This window comes from Pempheris klunzingeri, chromosome 10 (genome assembly GCF_042242105.1).
Source record: "Pempheris klunzingeri isolate RE-2024b chromosome 10, fPemKlu1.hap1, whole genome shotgun sequence".
NCBI classification, from domain to species: Eukaryota; Metazoa; Chordata; class Actinopteri; order Acropomatiformes; family Pempheridae; genus Pempheris; species Pempheris klunzingeri.
The window spans coordinates 8,505,674-8,529,935 of NC_092021.1; the positions used below are offsets into that span (position 1 = coordinate 8,505,674).

General features: G+C 41.2%; 1 protein-coding gene across 1 annotated transcript in view; it reads right to left on the minus strand.

The window, feature by feature from the left end:
* Positions 1-2,764: 2,764 nt before the first annotated feature.
* Positions 2,765-24,262, minus strand: part of col18a1a (collagen type XVIII alpha 1 chain a) — a 37,050-nt gene continuing 15,552 nt past the window's right edge. The window contains exons 5-41 of the mRNA XM_070838242.1: positions 21,776-21,854; positions 19,249-19,379; positions 18,200-18,226; positions 17,863-18,066; positions 17,552-17,578; positions 17,330-17,392; positions 17,147-17,224; positions 16,967-17,017; positions 16,602-16,724; positions 16,397-16,459; positions 15,586-15,630; positions 14,657-14,788; positions 14,469-14,540; positions 14,128-14,154; positions 13,273-13,371; positions 12,311-12,346; positions 12,067-12,156; positions 11,928-11,960; positions 11,130-11,165; positions 10,094-10,153; positions 9,908-9,985; positions 9,617-9,652; positions 9,448-9,501; positions 9,196-9,267; positions 8,841-8,909; positions 8,579-8,609; positions 8,155-8,208; positions 7,994-8,028; positions 7,767-7,898; positions 7,457-7,607; positions 7,147-7,211; positions 6,801-6,929; positions 5,979-6,011; positions 5,544-5,864; positions 4,842-5,039; positions 4,351-4,466; positions 2,765-4,162 (exon numbers count right to left, since the gene is read on the minus strand). Of these exons, the coding sequence (XP_070694343.1) occupies positions 3,949-4,162; positions 4,351-4,466; positions 4,842-5,039; positions 5,544-5,864; positions 5,979-6,011; positions 6,801-6,929; positions 7,147-7,211; positions 7,457-7,607; positions 7,767-7,898; positions 7,994-8,028; positions 8,155-8,208; positions 8,579-8,609; positions 8,841-8,909; positions 9,196-9,267; positions 9,448-9,501; positions 9,617-9,652; positions 9,908-9,985; positions 10,094-10,153; positions 11,130-11,165; positions 11,928-11,960; positions 12,067-12,156; positions 12,311-12,346; positions 13,273-13,371; positions 14,128-14,154; positions 14,469-14,540; positions 14,657-14,788; positions 15,586-15,630; positions 16,397-16,459; positions 16,602-16,724; positions 16,967-17,017; positions 17,147-17,224; positions 17,330-17,392; positions 17,552-17,578; positions 17,863-18,066; positions 18,200-18,226; positions 19,249-19,379; positions 21,776-21,854 (3,264 nt within the window). The 3' untranslated portion in view covers positions 2,765-3,948. The remainder of the gene's footprint in view (positions 4,163-4,350; positions 4,467-4,841; positions 5,040-5,543; positions 5,865-5,978; positions 6,012-6,800; positions 6,930-7,146; positions 7,212-7,456; positions 7,608-7,766; positions 7,899-7,993; positions 8,029-8,154; positions 8,209-8,578; positions 8,610-8,840; positions 8,910-9,195; positions 9,268-9,447; positions 9,502-9,616; positions 9,653-9,907; positions 9,986-10,093; positions 10,154-11,129; positions 11,166-11,927; positions 11,961-12,066; positions 12,157-12,310; positions 12,347-13,272; positions 13,372-14,127; positions 14,155-14,468; positions 14,541-14,656; positions 14,789-15,585; positions 15,631-16,396; positions 16,460-16,601; positions 16,725-16,966; positions 17,018-17,146; positions 17,225-17,329; positions 17,393-17,551; positions 17,579-17,862; positions 18,067-18,199; positions 18,227-19,248; positions 19,380-21,775; positions 21,855-24,262) is intronic.

Sequence of the window (24,262 nt, forward strand, 5' to 3'; positions counted from 1 at the left end):
CAGAATTACTGACACATTTAGAGGCTGTAAGCACATTGTCGGACTGAATAATGCGCTCTATGTTCGTGCTGGGTGCAGCACATAATGATCTGATAAATAGTGAATGATAATAACAGACTAAGCGAAGCACGTTAAAACCGTGGTTAAACATGTATAGGCATGCCTGCTCACGCTCTAGCAGGGTAAAGAAATGTGCATCTACTGTTTTCACTAAATAGGTGGTGAGTATCACACTCTAATTATATATTCTATATATATATATATATATATATATATATTCAGGACAGGATACACTGACTTTTCATCCAATTAGCACGTCAAAATTTTCACTTCTCTTGTTAGAGACTGACCTTGATCTCCTGACTTTTCCCCTACTGGTACTGAAATGTCTCACAACCATTAGATGGATTGTAGTCAATTTATGTGTGGTTCTGTGTTCACCATGCAGGCCAACATGCAAAAATGTGCTAAACGTCTGCATGTTATTATTGTTGTGTTTGATGAAACTCGGCGGTCTGATTAATTTTTCAAACTACTTTACATGTGATATGTGTGTTTAATTGTTTTAGGATTTTCGGTGAAAATGAAACCACTTGTATAGCAGTACGTTCTGGAGTCTGTGCAGAGCAAATTTTATTTTGTGTTTATTTTTATGTGTGTATCCCGTTACAGATAGACTCGCTAAAACTTCATAATTCGCACTGCTGCTCTCTGTATTTCCTTCTGTCTTCAGAACAACTTTTTTTTTTTGAGTTTGCAACCCCAAACTTACCTGTACCTGTTTTGGGTTTTTTTTGGATTTCATATTCAGTGTTTACCTTACTCTATTTTTGTCCTTTGGCTGTGTTAAAATAATAGAACAGGAAAACCATGCAGTGCAGTTGCTATAATTCATTCATGTCAAAATGCATATTTGACATATGAACAGTCCCATGGTGAATGTGCTATCAGGCAAAAGACTTAATTAATATAGAGGTTTGCTTTTCTTGCCAACTGCTTTCATATCTTCTACAGAAAATACAATATTAGCTTTAAAGCATACATTCATCATAAAACGAACGCAGCTTTTTACTGCTGATACAACTTTGTGCAAAAGTATAACTTATAAAACAAGCCAGTAACTAAATAGCCAAAGATTATATTTTATATCAACAACACACGTCCATATAAAATCTCTCAGACACATGTAGGATGGAGAGATTTCACTTTCAGCTTGAGCCACTCCAAACCTAGAAGATCCACTACTTTCTGATAGCTGTGATCTCCACGTGGCCAGCAGTTACCACACCGGCAGTCTCACAGAGTAACATGGAGGTGGAGCCCTCTGGAGCTCACTAATTGACACAGTATAGCTCGTTTGTTTGCCAGCCGGTCGTCTGGAAACCTCACTGTGAAAAGACTCCAGGAGGCATTGTAAACTACAAGACGTCAGTTTTTTTGTGTGACTTAAACAAATGAGATACAACATGTTACGTAGTGAGCTACAGAGGTGCTGGTAGGTAGATTTTGTTGCTCCTGAACTGAACCAAAATGTCAAACGGTTCCCTTAAAGATGCACAAAACATGAAAAAGCTTTAAATACCTGGGCCGAGGGGCCAGGACTGAGCCTCGGCCTATCAAGAAAAGGTGGCTCGGCAGGTCAGTGAGGTGCCAGTCCTGCCTCAGTGCCTCAGTTTCTGAGCCAGGAAATGCCCTGTAAGTGGACCATTACTTTACATTACAGCAATTTCAGACCTCTACTCAGACAGATCAGAGCCTTGCATGGCAATCTCCATTGCCATCAATTGTAAAGCACTTTGTCCTTGAGGGTTAAAAAGCGCTATATAAGTGCAGTCCATTTCCCACATGTGTTACTTAACTAGCTGTGGCATATTGACACCATTACTGTATCTGCAGGTACATGAATGTTTTGGGCTGCATATTGAGGGCTCAATGAGATACTGTCCACTATAACCACCTGCATGTGAGAAACTCTCTTATGGTGGGAAATGATTTTAAAGTAACTAGCAAATTAGGCCAACTCTGTATAATTCAAATTAATCTTCTTAATCAAATATCTTCTTGAAACGCCTCCTAACTTTAAAGAAGAGATTTAAGGGGATTTCATAAGCCACCGCCAATGACTGGTGACCTAATTCAGCTCTCTTTTAAAATCCACTTTACTTGTAGACCTACAGCAAATGTATTCATGATTGCCTGGTAATTTCGTTTATGAAAAAATGTCAATCTTGACATGTTCAGACAACTTAGGACTGTTGTATTTGCGTGCTAATTAGTTAACAATGCAGCCCATCTGCCTACAATGATTTTACATAACTCCTAAACAAGAGACATTGATAGTTATGCTTTTTTTTTTAAACATACTCATACACTTAGCCATTACCACTATTATGGTGGTACTATTGCATAAGGTCACCCAATCAACTCGATGAACAGTTCGATATTTATAACAAATACTCAATTCTGTTGTCATTTCATGGTGACATTGAGCTGAATTAACTTAAAGGTGCAGATTAAGTGTGAGGTAAATAGATGATGTATGACCAACATGTGTTGAGCCTCTCATTGCCACGGGAGACACTGATTTGTGGTGGAGTCAGCGCACCAGCGACATCTCATCGTGTTAGGACATAAAACTGCTGGTCAGGGCTGCTGAGTGAAACATGTCAAGGTCAGGGAGCCATCAGAGATGTTGACAAGAGTCTTCCATTTGGTTCAGCAAAGAAAGGAATTCAGCGCACAGCACGTCACATTATTGTTGTAGTTGAAAAAGACTTTTATTCAGTGCCAGGGAGAAACAGTACAGCACAATTTATTATAAAAATGAATGGATATCCACAGGTTCAGTCAAGACATTACGGCCAGGTTAGTTTCTGAAATTCAATGCGTGGCTACTGCAAAATCCATCTCCTTGACATACTGGCTTTCCTGTCCCTAACATCCGTGACAGCAATCACTCCAACGCAGATTAGCAGCAAACTAATCATTTCCAGCTTACTCACTGATAGGTTTTTATAAAGTGGGAAAATAATCATTCGAGATTCAAAAGGCTCAATTTCAACTGGAAGGAATCATGCCCTTTGGATGTGGGATTATTCATTACAGTAGTGTGTGAGTCCAACAAGGTCATTTAAATTTAGTGTGAAGTAAAAGCATCTGAATGCACTTGAGCAAAAACCACCGTAACATTTACATATTTATAGAATAACGCATACAAAAGATGTGGTTCACTATATGAGCTTATTTTATAAAGCAGTCCTGGTGGTGTGATAAGGCACAGTTACTCATCAGAACTTCTTTTGAAAAGAAACGTTCTGTGCTGTGTAGAACATAAATGAGGGTATTAAGCATTTTTTTATTTTTCCAAATCATTTTTTTTTTTTTTGTCCTTACATAACTTCATTTAAAAATAAATATCTATTATCTTCTTTAAATTTAAAATAGTCTTTGAAAGTTTGCCGTACCCAGTCATAACCCACAACTCTAAAATGAAACTGGAAAAAATGTGGAAATGATCAATACCTAAAATACAAAAAAAAAAAAAAAATAACAGGATGGATATAGCATTTTTATAAACAGTTCAAAAGGTAAAACATTGATAACGCCAAAAAATCACAAACAACAGACATGTAATATACAGAATTTAAAAAAAAAAAAGGATACAATTTGAGAACGCATTTAGCTTCCCCACTCTCCTTCCACCCCTTGGAGAAAATATGTGCCAATGCCCCCGAGAAAAAGGACCAACACCCCCTCTGTTCGACCCATCTCTTTGGCGTTTATGGAGGGGAGGAGCCGACGAGGCAAAGCGTCTCTGCCAGGAAACAGCCACAGGGCCAGTTCATTGGACGCCACATGTTCACAAGGCGTGTCATTGGGGAATCAAAACTGTGTTTAACTAGGCCCAGAACAAAAAAAAAAAAAAAAAAAAAGGAGGATGGACGGGATTTATTTTTTGGAGTGTGATGTGAAGGCGTTCTCAATGCAGAGGACGATGTAGGAACCGGAGCAGCCACTGGAGGTTTGCTGCAGGAGGTGGCCGCTCTGTAGCGATGATGCCAGACCAGACACAGCGCGGTCGCCCGCCCGCCATGTTTCGCAGTAGTGATCTGTTTGCCGGTGGCCTTTGTTGCTTGATCCATGCCAGACCATTTTCTCTGGCCTGGAGGAAAACAAAGACGACCACAAATGTAAGAAATGATGCTGTATGGAGCATGTGCCCACAACAAATATACAAAATGTAACTGGAAGTTATCAAAGGGAACAAAGGCTATTAATAACCGAACAGCTACATGTGTGCACAGGATGCTGTATATTATGCGAGATTATTTACAGTCAATGAAGACTCACCATGCACTGTCCCTGAGGATGTCTCTACCATCGAACGAGTAGATTGGTACATTCTCTCTCATTCTGCTCACATTGTCACTGAAGATAGACTCCCAACTGCTGAACAACACTTGGTCCTACAAGGAAGAGAATATGATGCCTTAAATTTAACTTCTCTTGCATAATGTGTTCTTCATAAAGCAGCGTGATACAGAAAACACTGTAGTAAAGCACAACCATTAAGGCAGAACTCAAATGAATGACATTGATGCAAACTGTTCCAAGAAACCTTTAAAAGCATTCAGAGCGACAGTTGAACTTGAGTGAGAATTGCACATAGCACATCCATACAGCCATAGGGTCTGCATGATGTCAAATTTGCAGTCTGTCCATGCCTGTGAAGCATGTTTATAATGCACCCAGTGTATTGTAAACAGAGCCGCGTCCGCTGTATGTTTTGGAGGCGATCCGGCTCTTTAGCAATATCGCCACGTCCCTGTTTGCAATCTCACCTTGAGGTTCAGGATGGGGAGGCTGTCCCTGTCCGACCTGCGGACGATGGTGTAGAGGTCTTGAAGCTTGGAGGACAGGAAGGCTCTGAAAGTCCCCTTGAGGCCTATAGCTCGGGCCTGCTGGAAGCACAGGAAGTCTGCCCCACGAATTCCGCGCATGTTACCAGTCTGAGGGGTGTTCAAGGCGATCAGGTGCAGCTGATGAGGAAGATACAGGATCGTGTTAGTGCTGCTGCCTTTGCTTGCTCTTGTTGCACATCGGTATAGGGTAAATTATTTTATTATTCATTTATTTTTAATATTTAAATATTCAGTTGGGACAAAACATGAATAATTAACATGAGACACAATTGAATAGTCTAAACAAAGCTGCCCTTCCAACCATCTCTTCATCTGTTTCTACAGTCTTTTATCCATTCTTCCCATGTTATTCCCAGAACCAGTCAACACATTTGTCTGTTTTTGCTAAAAGAAATTAATCTGAAAGAACAAAAGAAGCACTAACTGGATGTAACAGAAGTGGAAAACAAAGCAGGTGCTTCTTACACAACAATGACAACACAAGGGGGAACAGATAGGTGCATTATCTCACGAACATCACTCACTCACCGAATGATAAGTTTTTAGGGTCAGTGTTTAAACCACATTAACCTGCATTAATATAACATAGTACATGAGCTCTCCTGGTTCTGCTCTACTCACTCCTGATGCTGATGTGTCGCTGCGGCCTGCAGGCTGTGGTACAGGTTCGCTGGGTCGTCGCTGTGGAGTGACGGGGTATCTGATCTCAGTATGATGGGTGGCTAACCGTCCGTCTGTCTGACCTGTGTGTCTCGGGTCTGGGAATCTGGGATCATATTGTGGGGGGTATCTGGGGTCTACAGGTGGGTGTGGTGGAGGCTCAATGGGTCGTATGGCAGAGCCACTCTGGGAGTAATGGCCAGCTCCATTGTTGTGGGACTGGTCCTGGGACTGGGGGTACAGGATCACTGGTGGAGGCTGGACCTCTGCTACCTCGTTCTCCTTTTTAATGAAAATGAAAGAGGTTGAAAAATTATAAAATAGTCAGCCAGTGTCAAAAGGCAGAATGTGTTCAGTCTATTTTCTGTTTTTTTTTAACTATTTTCCGTAACTTACCAGATCTCTGAAGAAGGGATTGTACTCTCCAAGCTGAGAGGGAAAAAAAGCTGTTTAGTGACTGCTAACATTTCATAATAAGTAGTGCATATAGCCTATGTTAAAAGGTTCTCTATATCTCAGCAACACAGACCAAAACAAATGTGCAACTCCCCTACCCCCTCCCCATGCTGCCACTGCTGCGGCTCCCCAGCCAGGTCTCTCACTTGTCCCTGTTCGCTTTGGACACAACAGCTGACTGACAGCCTCTCATGGACAGGCTCTGACTGTTTTTTTTGGCTTGGTGTCATTGTGCTACGGGTTCGCTCACTGAACGATTCCTTATCGAAAACGATTTTAACTCACGCGGTGAGCATGACTTCATTCTCTGCTCAGGTGGCCATTACTACACTGTATCTACCTACCTGTATGAGATTTAGAGCTTTTACAAACCTTTTGATATCTGTAAAAGTATTTTTCAGTTGAACAATGAATTGTAATAACTAAATTTAAAGCAGTTACCATAATAAGTTATTTCAGATAATTGCATAACATTTATTGCTGCAGTTTACTGCTTTGTCTTTTTATAGTATTTCTGTGAAAATCCATTGTTTGCCTCTTGATGTATTGTTTGATAGCTACTAATTTTATGAACCAGGCATGTGGCAGTAGCTGTGCAAATGTCTTTTGATGTTTTTTGCCCTCTTGTTGCCGAAAATCGATGACAGTAGCAGCTTGAAAGCCCAATTTGTATAAAAGCTCTGTGGTATGATCTAAAGTTTAATTGCCTCTGATAAAAATTCAAGCAGTTCATTTTCATGGGTAAAAAGTAGAGTACTGTACCATGACTTGCCGTACTCCATCGCGTACTCTCAAATAGAGGTCTGCTTTGTCTATGACGTAGATGAGGCTGCCCTCTGGCTGGCGCCTGGCAGTAGCAATCATTGTATCATATGATCTCAAAACTGTAACCTGTGGAAAACAAATACAAATGGTGTTTAGCTTTTGCTGAACATGAATGAAATATTTGATGAAGTTAAAAAGTTCTGATCAGCCCATAAGATTTTATCAGGAAAATGTGTTTTAGACATAACATGATCATTTCTCAACAAATGTTCAAGTGCACAGGCGCAACTGGTGAGCATAACATAAACAGTGTCAGCTATTAAAGTGCAATGATGACACTCACCCCAGAGGAGACACCGGGTCTTCCAGGTGGACCAGCAGGACCAGGAGGTCCAGGGACACTGACGGCTTCAAATTAAAACAAAGGCTTGTTAATGATTTGGCTTATTTACAGCTCCAGTGGAGTTTGTCTCCAGTAACTGACAGATAAAGTACAGACAGTAGCTTGTTACCCTCCACACCAGTTGTAGGAGGAACAGTAATCTTCACTTACGAAGATTACAGCCTGTATTTATTCTACAAAGGCTCCAGAATGTCTTCAGGTTATAGTTTAGAAATATACAGAATATTTTAACATAGAAAAGGTCACTTACGGTGATTGGGTCTATATGCTCCAGGAAGTGATGGAGATCCTGGAGGTCCAGGTGGTCCTGGAGGACCTGGTCGGCCATCATAACCAACTCCAGGTGGACCTGGTGGTCCCTGGGGTCCAGAAGGGCCCACTATGGAATCTCCCTTTGGACCCTAGCATGAGAGAAAAATGTAAATTACTGAAGCATCACATTTTTAAATATCTAACATGCAATTATTACTGTACAAGAACAACCAGAAACCTGACAAAATAAGACCTGTGCTGTTAATGTCTGTAAATTTACACATAAAAACATTTAACTCTCATCTTACCGGTAGGCCTGGTTTGCCAGGAGCTCCTGGTTGGCCCTGTGCTCCTCCGAAACGTGGGTCATAATATCCACCACCAGGCTCTCCCTTTTCTCCCTTCACCCCTGGGTCTCCATGCTCTCCCTTCAGTTCATTCTGTTGGAAAGAGTTCAACATTATGAAGATTTTTCCTTTTACACTACATTCATACCAATGAAACCAACTTGTGGTATAGTGATAAGCTAGTTTACCTTGAATGCATAAATATCAAAATTGGAGGCTGTTCCTGGAGAAAAACAAAGGTGCTTTAGTGATTATGTCCAAATAATTCACTTCAAAACAGCCCTGAGGTGCAGTGGATATGTATGCAATAATTGTAAAGCATGTATATGTCATGCAAATTAGGATTTACCTGGAATTCCTGGAAGTCCTCTATCACCACGCTCTCCTTTCTCCCCTTTAGTTGCTACAGCAAAATATTAATATTTTAAGTCAGACACAGTATAACATAGGTGTATCTGACATTGGCACTGCAAAACTGTTGGCACCCTGTCATTGGTAGTGATGTCTTCTATGTTTTATCAATTCATTCTTCAAATCTAGTAGGACTTGACAGCTTAATCTCTTGACAATGGAGTGTATATCCTCTTCAGGCTGAGGCAGCTGGATCAAACTGAAATGAAGATAGAACTGTTTATCTCTGCAGACACTCTGAACCCTTTCTAAATCTCTCTTCCTTGACTGGTACCTTTACTTAACATCTCCATTTTGACCCCTCTCTATATTACTCTATAGTGCCAAAACCAAAACAAATTGGTGTGTGTTGGAAGTCATACCTGGGTAATTCCTTGAAGTTTCATCATAGCGCTATAAACAGAAAGGGAAAAAATGCTCAATGAAGCAATTACCTACAAGGGATATGCTAAATGTAGAAGTTTCATCAGCTACCAAGGTTGAAACAAGAGAACAAAAGCACCAGATAATGACTGGTTTAGCTCGCAGCCACCAGAGACATGAACTTTGTGTTCTTATCTACTGACTAACTGGTAGATATACACATCCAAAATTTAGCTCAAAGTACGAGGTTTGTGTACTCACACTGAAGCGATCTAAGGCCGGCCCGGGTGGTCCAGGTGGTCCTGGTGGGCCTGGTGGTCCTGGGACTCCCTGATGAAAACAAAGTATTTCACTGTTACTTACTGTGCGGTGTGTCGATATAGAATGATTCCCATTAGATGGTGGTGAGATTAATGATATACTAACAATCACTTAGTCAGCTGGTACTGCTGTAACACAATGATTGCCAGCATTGATGATGGCGTTGATGACAGGCACTGATTCATTGGGATGTTTCTGATGTTGGGGGCATTCTCCCAGCAAATATGATATCTGAAGATGATGTCTACCACTGTCAAATCAGCCTGTCTAATATATTGTGAATATTGACACTTACAGGGTAGCCATAGCCAGAACCAACTCCTGGCTCTCCTCTCTCACCCTTGTATCCATTCACTCCAGGGCGACCCTGGGGGGAGAAAGTCAGTGATTATTTTCCTGCATGTGGAAAAACACAAACAATGAGATAAAGATTTAACAACATCAACACACATTACATCAGCAAAATGAATCTGTGCTACTTAGCATGAACATGAAATAGTGTTACGTGTTTATGAAAGTATACCAACATAAGACACCAAGGACTTACAGGTCTTCCAGGCATTCCAATTTCACCCTTTAATCCAGGAGGCCCGTACTGACCCTACAATAATAAACCATGAAATAAAATACAATGTGAGCTGAAGGAAGGGGAAAAAATATTGTTGTTTACTTTAAGTTTGTTTTAGTACATCAGTGTAGATATCTGAGACACTTACAGGGGGTCCAACAGGCCCAGAAGGTCCTCTGTCTCCCTACAGACATGGTAAAGGAGGCAGATTAGTCTCAACAACAAATGTACAATTGTACAGATTTGTTAGTTAAACAGTGTCTATCAGTGTACTGGTGTGCACTGGAATATAGACTTTTTAGTTTACTGGCACCCAGGACAAGAAGCAGTGCTGTGCAAGGGGGACCTTCAGTCTTTTTTTATTTTTTTGGAAAATGTCCAACTGTATTTATATATATGCGTGTTTGCTTTGTTGTGTGACACAGAGAGCGAGACTCACCTTCAGACCTGTTAGCCCTTCCAGAGACAGAAGACTTCCATCAGGTCCGATTACTAAGCCTGGCTCACCTTTCTCACCCTGAACACAGAACAACAGCAATGAGACGACACAGACTCTTACGGCGGTGTCTTAATGATGATGAATGGCTTAATTAATAGTTGTGCAAATGAATATCCAAGACTTTACCTTCACGCCGTAGCCTGTGGGGCCGGGGTCTCCTCTCTCACCCTTTGGTCCAACAGGACCCTGCAGGACACAGACAGTAGACAGAAGATTTACAGGAAGTCAGAGTAACAGGCATTTGGCAGCAGGAAAGTCTTTGTTCTCCTGGATCAATTAAAGCCTACATGATCAGCCATTCCATTAGTCTCTGTCTATACAGTGCAGCTTGTGAACTGCTGAGTGGACCACTGTTTAGATATTGAGTGTAGAAATTAGTGGATGAGATGTTGTGGGGCCCCTTTGAGTAGATGCAGAGCCAATACGGCAGAACTGTGGGACAGTGAAGGATTGGATGCTTACTAAGTTTTGTGGATGCCAAACTTTATTGTTAAATTATCTGCTGTATGGGAATTTGAAAGGAATGGAGTTCAAAAAGAACAAGAGTGTGAAAAATAATTTCGCCTGTAAATTGCATCCCAGTCTTTCAGACCTGATTCAGACTCGCGGGTATGCCTCAAGTACAGCATTATGAAGTAACAAAACAAAAACACTGATAGATTTACATTGAATTAGAATTGAATGAAAAAAACAGAAAACAAAAACAACAATTAATCGTTCCTACTAACAATTATTGTCTGTGTTTCCAAATCCTGATATAGTTTATTGCTCTGCCATACAGACACGTTGTTTTGTGAAACACTACAGTGGACTGGCAACATGAGCACGCAGAAAATAGTTTCCCATCACTTATAGTGTCACTTTGTTAAGAATGACATGTTACATTTGTGACCCATTTTTAGAAATAGTATTTTTAGTAGGAGAAAAGGTCTTGAGGCTGAGGGCTCCAGACAGAGTAGGGAAGTTGGAAAGTACAGAGCAGGCAGATGAACACATTGTTGTTTTGAGGATTGGTTACGAACAGGTTCGTATGACAGCAGGAAACAGGCTCGCACAGAATGCTCATTTCTCATCTTTGAGACAAACTTTTCAATTATGAATGTAACATTTATGGTTATAATAAGACCAAGGTGAATAAATCATGTAACACAGGGAGACTTACAGGGAATCCAGCTTGGCCAGGTAAACCAGGTCCTCCCTGTACCAAATGACATCATGTATTTTTGCACGTTAATACTTTTATACATTAGTCTTTTGACTAACTTTACTAATAACAAGAATGTACAATCATACCACACAATTTATTCTGGCCCGACTGCTCAGACTCATTCTAAAATGTAGGTCATGACATACTGTAAGCGCTGCTTTCTCTCAGTGTGAGTGAATGGTACTTTGAATAATATATTAAAGTGAAAAACGATGTTTTGTTGTTTTGTGGTTGTATTTGATAGAGGCCAGACGGTGATGCCAACAATCATATGTTCTAATAAAGTTTGGAGGAAAAAATTACAAAGTGTCAAAGCAGTTCCATAATTGGCCTAACACAGAAAAGAACAAGTTAATTGCACATTTCGCACCATGTGGTGTAAAATCTTGACAGCCCACTCTACAGTTGTAATTAAAACTGGACAATCAACCTAATGTGTGGTGTCGTAAAAATGTACAGGGCCTTGTAAAGTAAAATGAATGTAGTTCTCGGTTTGATGGCAGAGAACTGCATCATCTGTGCAACTGACATGAATTTTTTAAAAAGATGGCAAAATGAGGAGAAAGCCTCATGTGAATAGCAACGCTGTGTGTGTGTGTGTGTGTATGTGTGTGTGTGTGTCTGCAGTCCCACATACATGTAAAATCACACACACATTATCAAACATAATCTCATAAACCAACTTGTATTTGTGCTACAGTTTCTTGTCAGTATATTTGGCATCAGAATTAGTGCGGAAACACGAATACAGACCTGAGGCCCGACACCGCCGAAGGCTCCGTCAGACTGTAGTGGCACAGAGAGAGTAAAGTTAACACGAACAGACACATTCAAATGGATGTTGTTGCCGGCTGTATCTGCATGTCTGCCAGTTTGTGCTTTTGTTACTCACATTGCCAGATGTCTGGTAGATGATTTGGCCCGGTGGTCCAGGAGGGCCTGGTGGACCTGCGAGTCCGGTTCCATCTCTACCTGGTTCACCCTAAAACAACACACACAACACACTCAGAAAAAAAGGTAATTAACTGTCCTACCTAGTAATACATCCAAATGCTTAAGATGACAGAGCATTTGTTTTTCATATTTACATTAAATAGAGAGAATACAAATATTTATGGCTTTAAAATGATATTCACCGTCTGTCCTTTGTCCCCTCTGTCACCCTTTGGTCCCTGTGAAATTAAAAAGAGTGAGACAAAAGATTCTTTAACAAAGGAAAGAGCCTTGTTCAAATACCTGCTTCATGAAGATCAGACAAAGGGCAAAAGGAACATCCTTCATATTCAGTGAAAATGTAAGATGATACAAGCAAAGCATTGCTACTGTAATTATATTATTACATGATTAGCCTGTTAGAAATACACTGATATAATTTATAATTTTCTTCAAATGTAAAATGTAATTAATGTACTTCAGTTGAAAACAAATGTTTTTTTCAAGATCAAATGGGGCAAATATGCCCCCTTCAGTTGTCTTAACACTTAGCACATGAATTATTAGATATTACCATTATCAATTGGCTGCAGATTAGACATCCACATTCGTTCTAACTTGTTATAGATCCCACTATGATTATTTCATATATTTTAAAGCAGTTACGGCCTTATATATTGTGTATTGTGGGTGTTTTAACTTCCTCTTCACTGCTGGAAACAGCAGCAGGGCGTGCAAAAGATGATGATTCTGTTTTTCCTACTGTGTCCTCAATCATCCATCTCCTCTAGTCTATTATAGCCACTGTTTTTCTCTACAAAACTGGTTGATACAGGTTTGTGAGGGGTTGGCATTTTTGCCTACTGTTACTGCATTGTGCCAACATTTGTATGACTTCAGGCTGCGTACTCAGCTCTTTTTCCTCAAAAAAACAGAATAATAATTTTTCTAACCCAGGACATAGTCAATACAAAGGACTTTATGAATTACCTATTGTGTCCATGGGAGTAAATGGTCCATCAACATTAACGCTTGAAAACTGAAACTATGACTCGTTAGGCTCTGACATTATTGTGAGGTCTGCTACATAACACAATACAAAAAGCAGACTAAATAGTGAGCAGTCACACGGAGTGCCAGATCTAGAGGGAAGTCCTTATCTTACCTGTGGTCCAGGAAAGCCGTCCAACCCCGGTTGCCCATCTCTTCCTGGAAGACCTTCAACGCCCTTCTGACCTGTTATACCAGGGAACCCAGGTTTACCCTGCAGAGGGACAAACAAGTTACACGGTGAAAAACGAAATTCAGCCAAACATGCAAAAATAAAGTTAATACTACATTACTGCACATACAAAGTTTATTCATACTTCTGTTGCCAGTGAAAATCTCTGCAGATCTAGAAGATCTATGCAGCTTTTAGCTCATTTCTGCTCATTACGTTGGTTTTGGTAGTCCATGTCCATGGACCAAATCAGAGCTGAAAAATGGATACATGATGTTGCCTTTTCTGCTGGATGTGCTCGCTAACTTGCATTTTAAGTTTGTCTTTCTGCCCCCTGTATTTTCATACATTGAACAGTAATCGTTATAAATCTGTCCTGAACAGCTTTTAGATGTTATTCCACTGCTTGTTTTGTTTAAGCATCTGTTTTATTTGTTTATTTTTCACTTTTGGCCCTTTTTTTTTATTGGAAAAAAGCTGCAGCTTATTTCTCTCAACCCTGATTGTTTATGAAACACACATAAAAGGGCAACAGGAGAGTAGCAAAGATAAGTCTATCACCAATAACCAAACCTGAATGTAAAACAAACTCATTAAGACATTTGGAGGGAGTGCGGGGGCTAAACACTCGCCTGTTCCAGGAAGCTGTACCTCAGGCTTGTTTGTGTGTTTCCACTAATGTCACAAAATTGACCATTTTTTAACCTAATTTGATTGAAAATGTGAAAATATGAGTTGGAGAAGCCAGCAAGAGGACCAGATCACGACAGATTACAGGAGACTTTCTTAGGTACTTACAGGAAGTCCAGGCAAGCCAGGAGGACCCTGAAAGTAAACACATTTGCCTTGGTTATTTGGAAGCTCATTTATTTTCCTTTTTTACTAAAAATTGTTGGACCAGCTCCAATTTTACAAAGTGACAATACGGCCTGACATCAATTTAACACTGCTGATCAGATCTGGGGTCAGAGCTTAACTCTGGCTTGTAATATAGGGACTAATAAACAACTTTTAAATAATGTCAACACAGATATGAACTATAACTTATTTGAACTGCTTTTAATAGCTGAATAACTTTGTCAAGTGAAGAATTTGAGATAGTGAATGTATTTAAGTATTGTTCATTAAGCAGAACTAACCTGTCTTCCTTCTGGTCCTCTGACACCAGGAAGTCCATTGGTGAAGCCTCCACCAGAGCCCTCCATGTCGTCCTACAAATGGCAACAAAATTACCAAATTGTATAGATAAATATCACCTTTTTACTTTACTTAGATTTTGTCAGCTCTAACCAAAAGGTGTCTTCACAAACACCAATGGAGAACTTACGAATCCAACACGATAGCTCGGTCCAGGAGGCCCAGGAGGCCCTGGTTGCCCAACTGGTCCTATGGGTCCAGGCAAACCAGCCAGTCCGGGCTCTCCTGCAGATCCCGGTAATCCAGGGTCTCCTTGAGCTCCCTGTGGGATGGAATAACAGGAGTAAAGTCAGTGTTCTAAATAATAAAGACAAACTTGAATAAAAGTACACACAAAGATTGGACCTTCAGTGAAGTGCATGTAACCATGGAGAGGTGGTGTGGGTTGTTTAAGTTCATTGTTATGCATCCTGCACTAAACTACTGGAACCTGTGTCATGCACCATTTAGTTATCAGTGCTAGCAGTGTGGTGTAAAAGTAGGTAGGATCATGTAACTGTCCAAACACCCATGCTCATTGATCTAGGACCAAATTCAGACGTCACCCAATGTTAAACCAAACCACAGCCAGCACTCTGGTTAAAATATAAATCAAGTCTGTAGCTGACATTATTTGACAAATATTTGCATATTGTTAGAAGACACAAATCCCCCTTGATGGCTGATGTGCTGGAGCCCAGTTACCTGCAGATGGGGAGGCTTAGGAAAGTAGGAGGAGGATAAAGAGTAAGGCAGCAGATTGGTGAGAAAAGAAAAGTAGGAGCTTGGCTGGAGAAATGAAAGGAATGAGAAAAGCTTTAGAAATAGTTGGTTGAAAGTTGATATGTCACTTCTAGTTGTTGAGTGGGCACCATTATACAGTTGAAGTATCCCCAAAGCACACCACCAGTTTACACTTCAATTTATGCAACTTCTCAGGAATATGACCGAAAAATTCCTCTCTAATACCAGTTACAAGAACGAGGGCAATTTGCATTTGGCTGTAGTTCTCACTGAAGAGCGTCAGCTACTTCAAGGTAGAACTGGGGAGAAAAAAAAGTTAGGGTCATGAATTTGTACCTTTTGTCCAACTGCTCCTGGAAGACCCAGCTCTCCTGAATCTCCCTGTTGATGAAAAAAGAGAAGGGGGGTGAAGCAGGCAGTGAAAGCAAATGACCAGGCTGTTAAAACTCACAGCACCAGTTAGTCCAGTGAGGTCAGCGCTTATGCTTATGTTATTGAAAACACATTTTAATCACTTTATGAGTAAGACACAATAAGTACTGGGTTTTCCACCTCACCAGTAACAATATGTGTCACATTTCTAGTCTTTAAAATACAAAGTAAGTGCATTTAGGCACAGTTAATGGGCACTAATCTGCAGAATCTTGACCGCAGAAACTGAAGTGAAACAATAGTCAGTTGAAATACAATCGAGCACCGTCGTGTGGCTTAAACATGCACTGCAGATAATCTTGGTCAAAAGAGTTTGGAAGAAACTGTATTTGGTGACCCACATGTGGGTCTGGATCCAGTCTCTGGCAATGACTGGTGTAGAAGTTGCTTAAACCATAGATGAAACTAAGAAACGGCTAATGTCGGTCACCAGCTGCTTGACTGGCACGTGTGGCCTTTTGGAATTGAAGTTGAATTGAATTATGGACTATGTAAGTTCTGCACCAATCATGAACCAATACAGTAAAAGAACCAATATTATTACCAAACCAAGTATAAATGCACTTACTATTTAGCAAAACTGAATGGTAATTTCTGTTTGACTTTAAACGGATGTGTCTCATGTTCACACTATGATCGCTATTGAGAAACTTTGTGACTAAAGTTCTAGGGTTAGTCTTTTCAGAAGAAACAATCATTTTCACAAGGCCATTACCTTTTCTCCCTTGGGACCAGGAGCTCCTAGGGAGCCGTCAGTACCCGGCAAACCAGGCAAGCCCTAGAGTCCAAAAGATTTCGTTCAGGTGTACGGTAGTTGGTGATTTGGTTAGACTGTACAGTGATTTTAATTATGATTCAGACAGTTTCAGACAGGGTTTAAAACGTATTTGGTGAGTGGAGACAAATAAACTAACACCTACAGGTTGACCGGCTGCTCCATCCTTTCCTGGTGGTCCAAATGCCCCAGAACTTGTTGCTGTGCCTGCTGTAGAGGGACCTGGAGAACCAGGGGGGCCAGGGGGACCTGGTGGGCCAGGCAGTCCCTATAACAGAAAACAATTCTATTTAGTGTAACTAATATACAGTTACTTATGTTTTTTTCAGAATCAAGATTTCTAGTAGCATATGAGACCATATGACTATATCCACAAACAGAAATGTCTTTCACCAACAATTTATCTTCTTTAATTGTCATTTACACATGCTGGTTGCATTCTGACAACAACAAAGATGATGTCCTCTACTACACAGTTAAGAAAAGTATTCAAAATTAAGTTGTTCTCACCCGAATAGACTCCAGATCAGGGAACCCTGAGCCTTCCATGTCCACAAAAGTCTGAAATACATGAACTGAAATCAGTAGAATTCAACCAATGCCTCATGAGGGCAGTTTGTACTGCTCTGTGCTGATATAAGTTGAGCCTAAACATTACGCTGGATGTGACTGAGGCCAGGATTAACTCACAGATCTGAGTCCTGGTCCAGGGGGTCCTGGAGGTCCTGGGGGTCCCCTGGAGCCAGGCTGACCCTCTCCACGGTCTCCCTGTATGCATGAGACCAATTAAAACAAGGTAGATTTTCTACATCACATGTATCAATTTAACTCAAATTATATTTTTGTGCTGTACACTTTCCATTGTACTCTAACCTTGTCTCCTTTAGCTCCAGGATCACCTGGGGTTCCAGGGAAGCCTGGGGGTCCATCACGGCCCTGCGTTGAGGAAACAATAATGTTAGGGCAGTAGAGGTCGTCATGGTTTAAATACAACGAAAAGCTAAGTGTGAAGTGTATCAAAGACTCCTCATGACATAACATTTTGACAACTGATGAGAGTTAAAGCGTATTGAGAAGGGAAAAAAAACAACTCACAGTTTTTCCATCCTCGCCAGGGTCGCCCTGTGAGATTGAAATAAAGAATGAAGTACAAGTCTGAGACTCACTTGTTATTTGAGCATATTGCAATAAAACTGACTTTTCCTGCTAAGTGTAAGTTTCCACTTTACAGTTAACCTTTTAAAATGCTAATATTTGAAACTTTGGAAAGAACAATTTAGCTTCTCTCAACGGCACAAGAGGTTCTTTACAGCATGACTAAAACAACCATATACCGTGTCAAAAACAGGAGCACATCTATTGTGTTTAGTGTTTACATGTCAAAAATTCTACTTTAGTCTACTAACTGGCTCTCCATCAGCTCCTGGTGGCCCCTTGGGGCCCGCGGCACCTTGTGGTCCAGCTGGTCCTCGGGGTCCGGGGATTCCGGCAACTGAGCTGTCCTTATTGACTGCATATTCAGTTGCCTGCCCTGGAGGGCCAGGGGGGCCGGGTTGTCCGGGGGGCCCTGGCTCTCCCTTCGTTCCTTGGTAGCCAAAGCCTGCGCTGCCCTGGAGATTCCCGGGTGATGTTGATCAGGAAGAGAAACAACTAACGCCAACTGCTAAGTAACTTATGCACTTGTGGGAGACTGAAATCAAAGAGCTAAAAGTCGGCCAAAACAGGAGATGATCTCGGACTTACCTTCGCTCCCTTTTCCCCTATTTCTCCCTGAAGAGTAAGAGAAGAGACGGTGCTGAGTCAGTGCCAACAGTCACCATTAGCAGTTTCATTTTAATTGTAAGACTAAAATGCGCTGCCATCCATCCACAGACACGTCCACTGTCGGAGAGTTTAACCTAAAGCACCTCACATACACTGTCATTAGGGTGGTGGCATCAGTGGACGTGAGCTACAGAGCCACACACTCAAAGGTCTTAAAACCTTTGCAAAATTCATTTAGAACCAGATCCTGTTTCAGTAGCATCAACCCCTAAAACTAACAGTGATCCCACTGACTGACCATCATTATAGTCCACCTCAGCCTAATTATAACAGAAAGGTAGCTTTTGCGTTAATGTTTTCAAGTGATTGTCTGGGTCATGCTTCTATGTTATCCAAGTTTGTTTTTAGCTTTTTTTTGTGTGTCTGTATCCTTTGCTGGATTGTGTGTGTGTGTGTGTGTGTGTGTGTGTGTGTGTTTTTTGGTTGTATTTTATTATGTGTGTTGTGTCTCTGTTGATTTACAACAGAGGAAAATCAAATCAATGTCAGGCCAACAAGTGTGTCCTCACTTTAGAGGTTTTCCCTAATTTTACCATTACTGTGATGACATTTAGCCTTCATAAACACAACAAGGAGACATTCACACACAGCAGATCCTTATATTTTCTCTCTGTAATAACTAAAAATACAAAAACCAAATACAAAACGTATAAGGAAGTACGAAAAAATTGTTTGACATTGACAGTATATTGCATATGCATGCACATACTGAGGACTTGCAGCTCCCTCTAGTGTTCCTTTGGGACACTTCACTTTTATAGCCCCCCGCTTTTATCCTTGCTCACAGTTTGACCAACTAACTCTCAGCCCGTTATAACCTTCAAAGGGACACACTAGGTTTAAAAAAAAAAAAAAAAGAGCTTTCTTGCATCAGTGCATCCCACCTCTCACACTGCATGACAGAGATTGCTTGTCCCATACAAGTATTCCATCTACTATCAGAGTAGAGTGTAAAAAAAGGCCCACACCTTCTCTCCACGGCCTCCACCCCATGAGCTGCTGCCAGAGCCAGATTCTCCCTTCGGCCCAGTTGGACCCCTGTCTCCTTTCTCCCCCCTATCCCCTCGGTCACCCCTTTCTCCTTTGGTCCCGACCGGCCCTGAAAACAACGACAGAGGACAGAGCCATTAATACCCTCGTGAAAAGACCTTTCAAAAATGAGTAATGATTGTATCCCACATCCCAAACAATAAACAGGACGTTTCCTGCACCCAAAAGAAGAGAAGAAAAGAGGGAAAGAAAATGAGTTTTTGCTTGATGGAGCGAGAATCCCTGTGTGCACGGTTGTAATTTAAAGGTGTGAAGGTTTTTAGATGGTAACTGAATATACCTCCCCACACCTGCATGCAATACCATACTCATATTATTTTCTGAGTTGACCGTAAACTCAATCAGCGGAGTTTGTATAAAATGCAACCCGCTTCTTCAGCTGTGAAGAAGTTTCCAGTCTCCACCATGGCTGACATGCACGGCTAAATACTGTTTGCTTCAAGCAGGCTTTTTCAACATGTCCGTTCAGGGGTTAGAGATTAGCAATGGAAGAATTGCCCCGTGCCTCTGAAAGGACACATTAGCATGGAATATGCACTGAAAAAATTGCCACATATCATAGCATTAGTAGTCCAAGGTAATATGCTATAACAGTCCTACTTGTCCAAGTAAAAAACCTATGAAGATTTACCAAAATTATTTTCTCTCTTTTTTTTCTTATCTATTTTGCTCTTTTCTAGGGTATTACAGCCTGATCAGCCCTATTGTCTATCCCCCATGGCTTCTATTCAAACATGTCCTCCACCCTGCATGAATTCAAAAGCATAAAGTAGACAGATTCATGCATTTTTGCGCTTGTGTGCTTTTGAAATCCATGTGAGGTTCTGCATGAGGTTTGCACATAAAGTAGGCAGAACATCAGACCACAGGATGGAAAGGAAGTAAAACACAGGAGATCTGGATGCTTCTCTCTGTCTTAGCTCCCCTCGACCCACCTGGTGACCCAGGAAGTCCGGGTCTGGACTCCACAGAAACCTGGTGGGAGTCGCTTGCTTGAACACAACGCAAAAGACAATGTTAAATGAAGTCTCCAGATTAATTTTCAAGTCAGTTACATGGATGCTCCGGGCTAGGTAAGCCTTTTTGTTATTCTGTCCACTCAGTCATGATACCGCAGTGTGTCTGCTGTTTTTCTGATTGACCAACAAGGGACTCGACTTCTTAAGCATTTTAAGTATTGTTTTTTTTTCTGTAATCACCACTGCAGTAACACTTCTCAATCTATACAACCATCCCATGTAAAACCTTGATGCAGTAGCAACAGAATACCGCAGCATTTGGGGGGCGAATTTCAACCTCTGTGTTTGCAAATATATATAGTGTAAATATCGCAGAATTAAAAATACAGATAAGTAATCATTACAGGTAATAATTTATCCCATTTGAAATGGACTAGGTCCTGGGCAATGTGAGGAAGAGTGCAACAAGAAGCGATGCAGGTGTGTTTGTAACGCACAGTGTAGTTAGTAGGTATTCAGAGGTCTTTGTACAATCCTCCTTTCTTTCTTTCAATAGGAGTTTTAGAAGATACAGTACTCAAGATTATTTTTTCTTCTTGTTTTTTTGCCATGAACTGACATTAGCATGTCATGGTGCTACTTATTTCTACAGTATCTACATCCTTCTATTTGGTGTTAGTGTTGATGACTTATTAAAGTCAGGGTCACAGAAAATGTAATACTGTCTCCTACAGTATGTCTGTGTACTATACACTCCAGATAATGCAACCATCAGGTTCCTAACAAAAGTATTGTGCCTCAGTAGATGAGACATACTTATTTACTATACTTATTTTTTATATGAGCTCCGGTGCTCTCTGTGTCATGCTTGCCACTACCACTAGGTAGAGCCAAACTTAGACATTTGTAAATCTCACATAAAGGCTTCGGGGGGATTTAAATGACACAGTTTGACTTTTCTCCACTGGAATGTCTTGTACAATTTAGAAATGACTGTATGCAGCAGCAGACTGTTTCACATTCTCTATTACACTTCACTTATTAAGATTGGGATGCATTTTTATGTCATCTTTACCCCTGGATGGTAGCAGTGATCCATATGTCCACTAGATGGAGACAGTGTCAGTGTCAGTGAACATGATTACAGCAGGTTCTGACTGGCTCAGCCACGCTTGTTCATGGAAAATGAACTCTGAAACACCACATGGTGTCATAAACATTCCCCTCCATACCCAACGGGTGACTTGTGTCCCGTGCCAGCATGTGGATGCACAACATCTATTTTCCATCTCCGAAAGTGAAATTCTAAATTTATGAAAGAGTGATATTTGCAAAACAGCAAGGGGGCTGATCCAAAGGCATCTGTGAAAACACTCCGAAGAGCGCTTGCATGAAAAAGGACACAAATATTTCTGACTGACAAAGCTCTGCCGTCTGATCAGTGCAGAAGTAATACAGAAACGTGCAGGACGTGTTGACAGCTCACCTGTTTCTCTTTGAACGGATGCCTCCTCTTTCTTGATCAATGGTGGCTGCTGAATGGGCCGGGAAGACGGAGGAGTTGTCTTCAGGAAAATAATCATGCGACAGACAGAGAGAGAGAGAGAGAGAGAGAGAGATACTTTACTTTACTTTTTTGTAACATTTACTGGAGGCTGCTCTTGAGGCCTCTCTAGATGTTATGGCTCCATTTCCAGTGGTATTCCCCCTGCACCGAAACAGCCGTGACAACAATGTGAGAACCATGTCACTGCATGGGAAAAAGTAAGACTTGATAACATCAATCCCAAACAACCCCAAAAAACAGCTCATGTTTTACCATTGGGTTGTACTGGTGTTTATAGTTTGTGCAGCCAAAGCCAAAGCTTCCTCCTAACTAACACGACTGTTTCCCAGCTCTGCGCGGAGCTTTTCGTAAACACGATTGAGTCAACATGTGCATACAAAACAAGATGGAACAAGACATTTCTTTCTTTTTTTGGCAAATTGCATCTGTTTTCAGTAATTACAGTGTATGTGTTAATCGCTGTCAGACATCTGGTCGCTATTACAAAACTCCTCTTTATGTGAACATTATAAAGGCTGACAGAGAACGTAGCCCCCACTCTATCACACCGATCAGGCCTGCAGTTGCAAGCTGTCATTACCTAGAATTATAGTGACACCCCCTGTGGACAACAATAGAGTTTGTTTGCAATAAAAATGGTATACACCAACCTTCATTGGTATTTAATTCTGTGTATTGGTTTGGTACCCTCATTACTGGCACTCCAAACTTTTTTAACCCCCCCTCCTGTACGACTAAACTAGTAAACCCTCACGATCAAATGAAAGGGTTGGACTTAGGTAAGGATGTGGCGTGAGTGTTTGTATGTACCCCCACAACTTTTCTTTTGTCCTTGACATTTGGCCTGTTGTTTTATTGCTGCAAAGTAGCTTCATAGATCCAGAAGCTGCACTTTGGATGTTTTAGTTTACCCTGTAGTAAAGTGGGTTTGTGGACAAAGGAAAGACGGATCAGTGCTCTGTCACTAACAACACAGCAGGACTGACAGAAGCAACAGTAGTAATTGACGGTTGTGGGGGCGGGGGGCGGGGGGATTGAGGGGTTGGGGTCACTTCTGCTCCTAAGCTGCCTCTGGGTAGAAACGGGAGAGGGGGAGGGTGTAATGCAAATAACCCGCGCCTGTAGCTCATTCTTCACCGGTGACACACTTCGAATTGTCACCTGTGGAATTCAAGCGAGGAGTGGCATAAAGAATGTAGGGGAGGGGGCAGCTGAAGGGGCAAGTGAAGCCAGCGTTGATCATTAACCGGTTTCCTCTCTGGGAAGCCGCTCTCCCCTCTGTGTTGCACGGCACTGACTATGCTAAGAATTTGGCCAGACCATTATTGACTGTTCTAAGCTGACATATGTATTAATGTGATAAAGAATACCCTGCTTGTTCACTCCTTCACCTATCCATCATAGCCGGGGATGACGGGTGGGAGGCTCCCGTCTTAGAACATAGTGTTGATGGATTTGAACCACACAACCCCCTGAATCTAAGAGCAGGTATGCAGCTCCCTCGGCAATGAACATATTCCTTCTCTGTGGCAGGTCTTTTTTCAGTGCATGCCCTGTGAAGTTTCACTGAGGGAACGTACTGGAATTTGCCAGTGTTTTGTGTTTGGCCTAAGAATGAAAAAAAAAAAAAACAAAGTTTGATTCTTAATGGCTTTTGAATTATAAGGTGGAATCAGGTTTGGGGAAAAAGCAAATTCAATGAGTCATCACGTATTACAGCAACACCTTTTTCCAATGAGATTAACAGCCTCTGTTATGACACATAATGGAGCTACAGCAGCATTTCCCCGAGGCCCATACTAAGATTTATATAGTAGAGTATTAGGTAATCCTACAAGCCTGACCCGCGCATATCTGCTGCCCTGGTAAAGCCTTTAGAAATAGTCACAGCTGTTTTTGGGCCAAGTCCAAGTCAAGTCTCAAGTTCTCAACTTTAGAAGGGATGTCCAGGTCAGGCCTCTAGTCTTTCACACCGGACTTCCAAGTCAAAAAGCTTTTTCCCAATCTATCAATGCTTAAAAACAAAATTCCAAACGATCAGACATGTTGTGCTTTATTCAATTTAATTAGGCCCGACTTGTTTTCATTAGATTGTGCTCTGAAGATTATGATGCGTAGTGTTCCGGTCGAGGTTAAGATCATTAAACTGTTTTATTTGATATTTGTATCACAAAATCCTCACATAGGTAGTGGCCCCTCCATCTTGCTTAGAACTACTAAAGTTCAAATTATTAGTGAGTGTGTCCGCAACCGCAAAAAGCTCTTTACTAAAAGCAGGACCCAGTACATCAGCATTATTTACAACACTACCGGGAGGAAAATAGGCAAGCGGAGTGGACATAATTAATTGTATTATCATTTTTCAAATGTGAATTTACAGCTTTCTCTGTTTCATTCTGAAAGTGT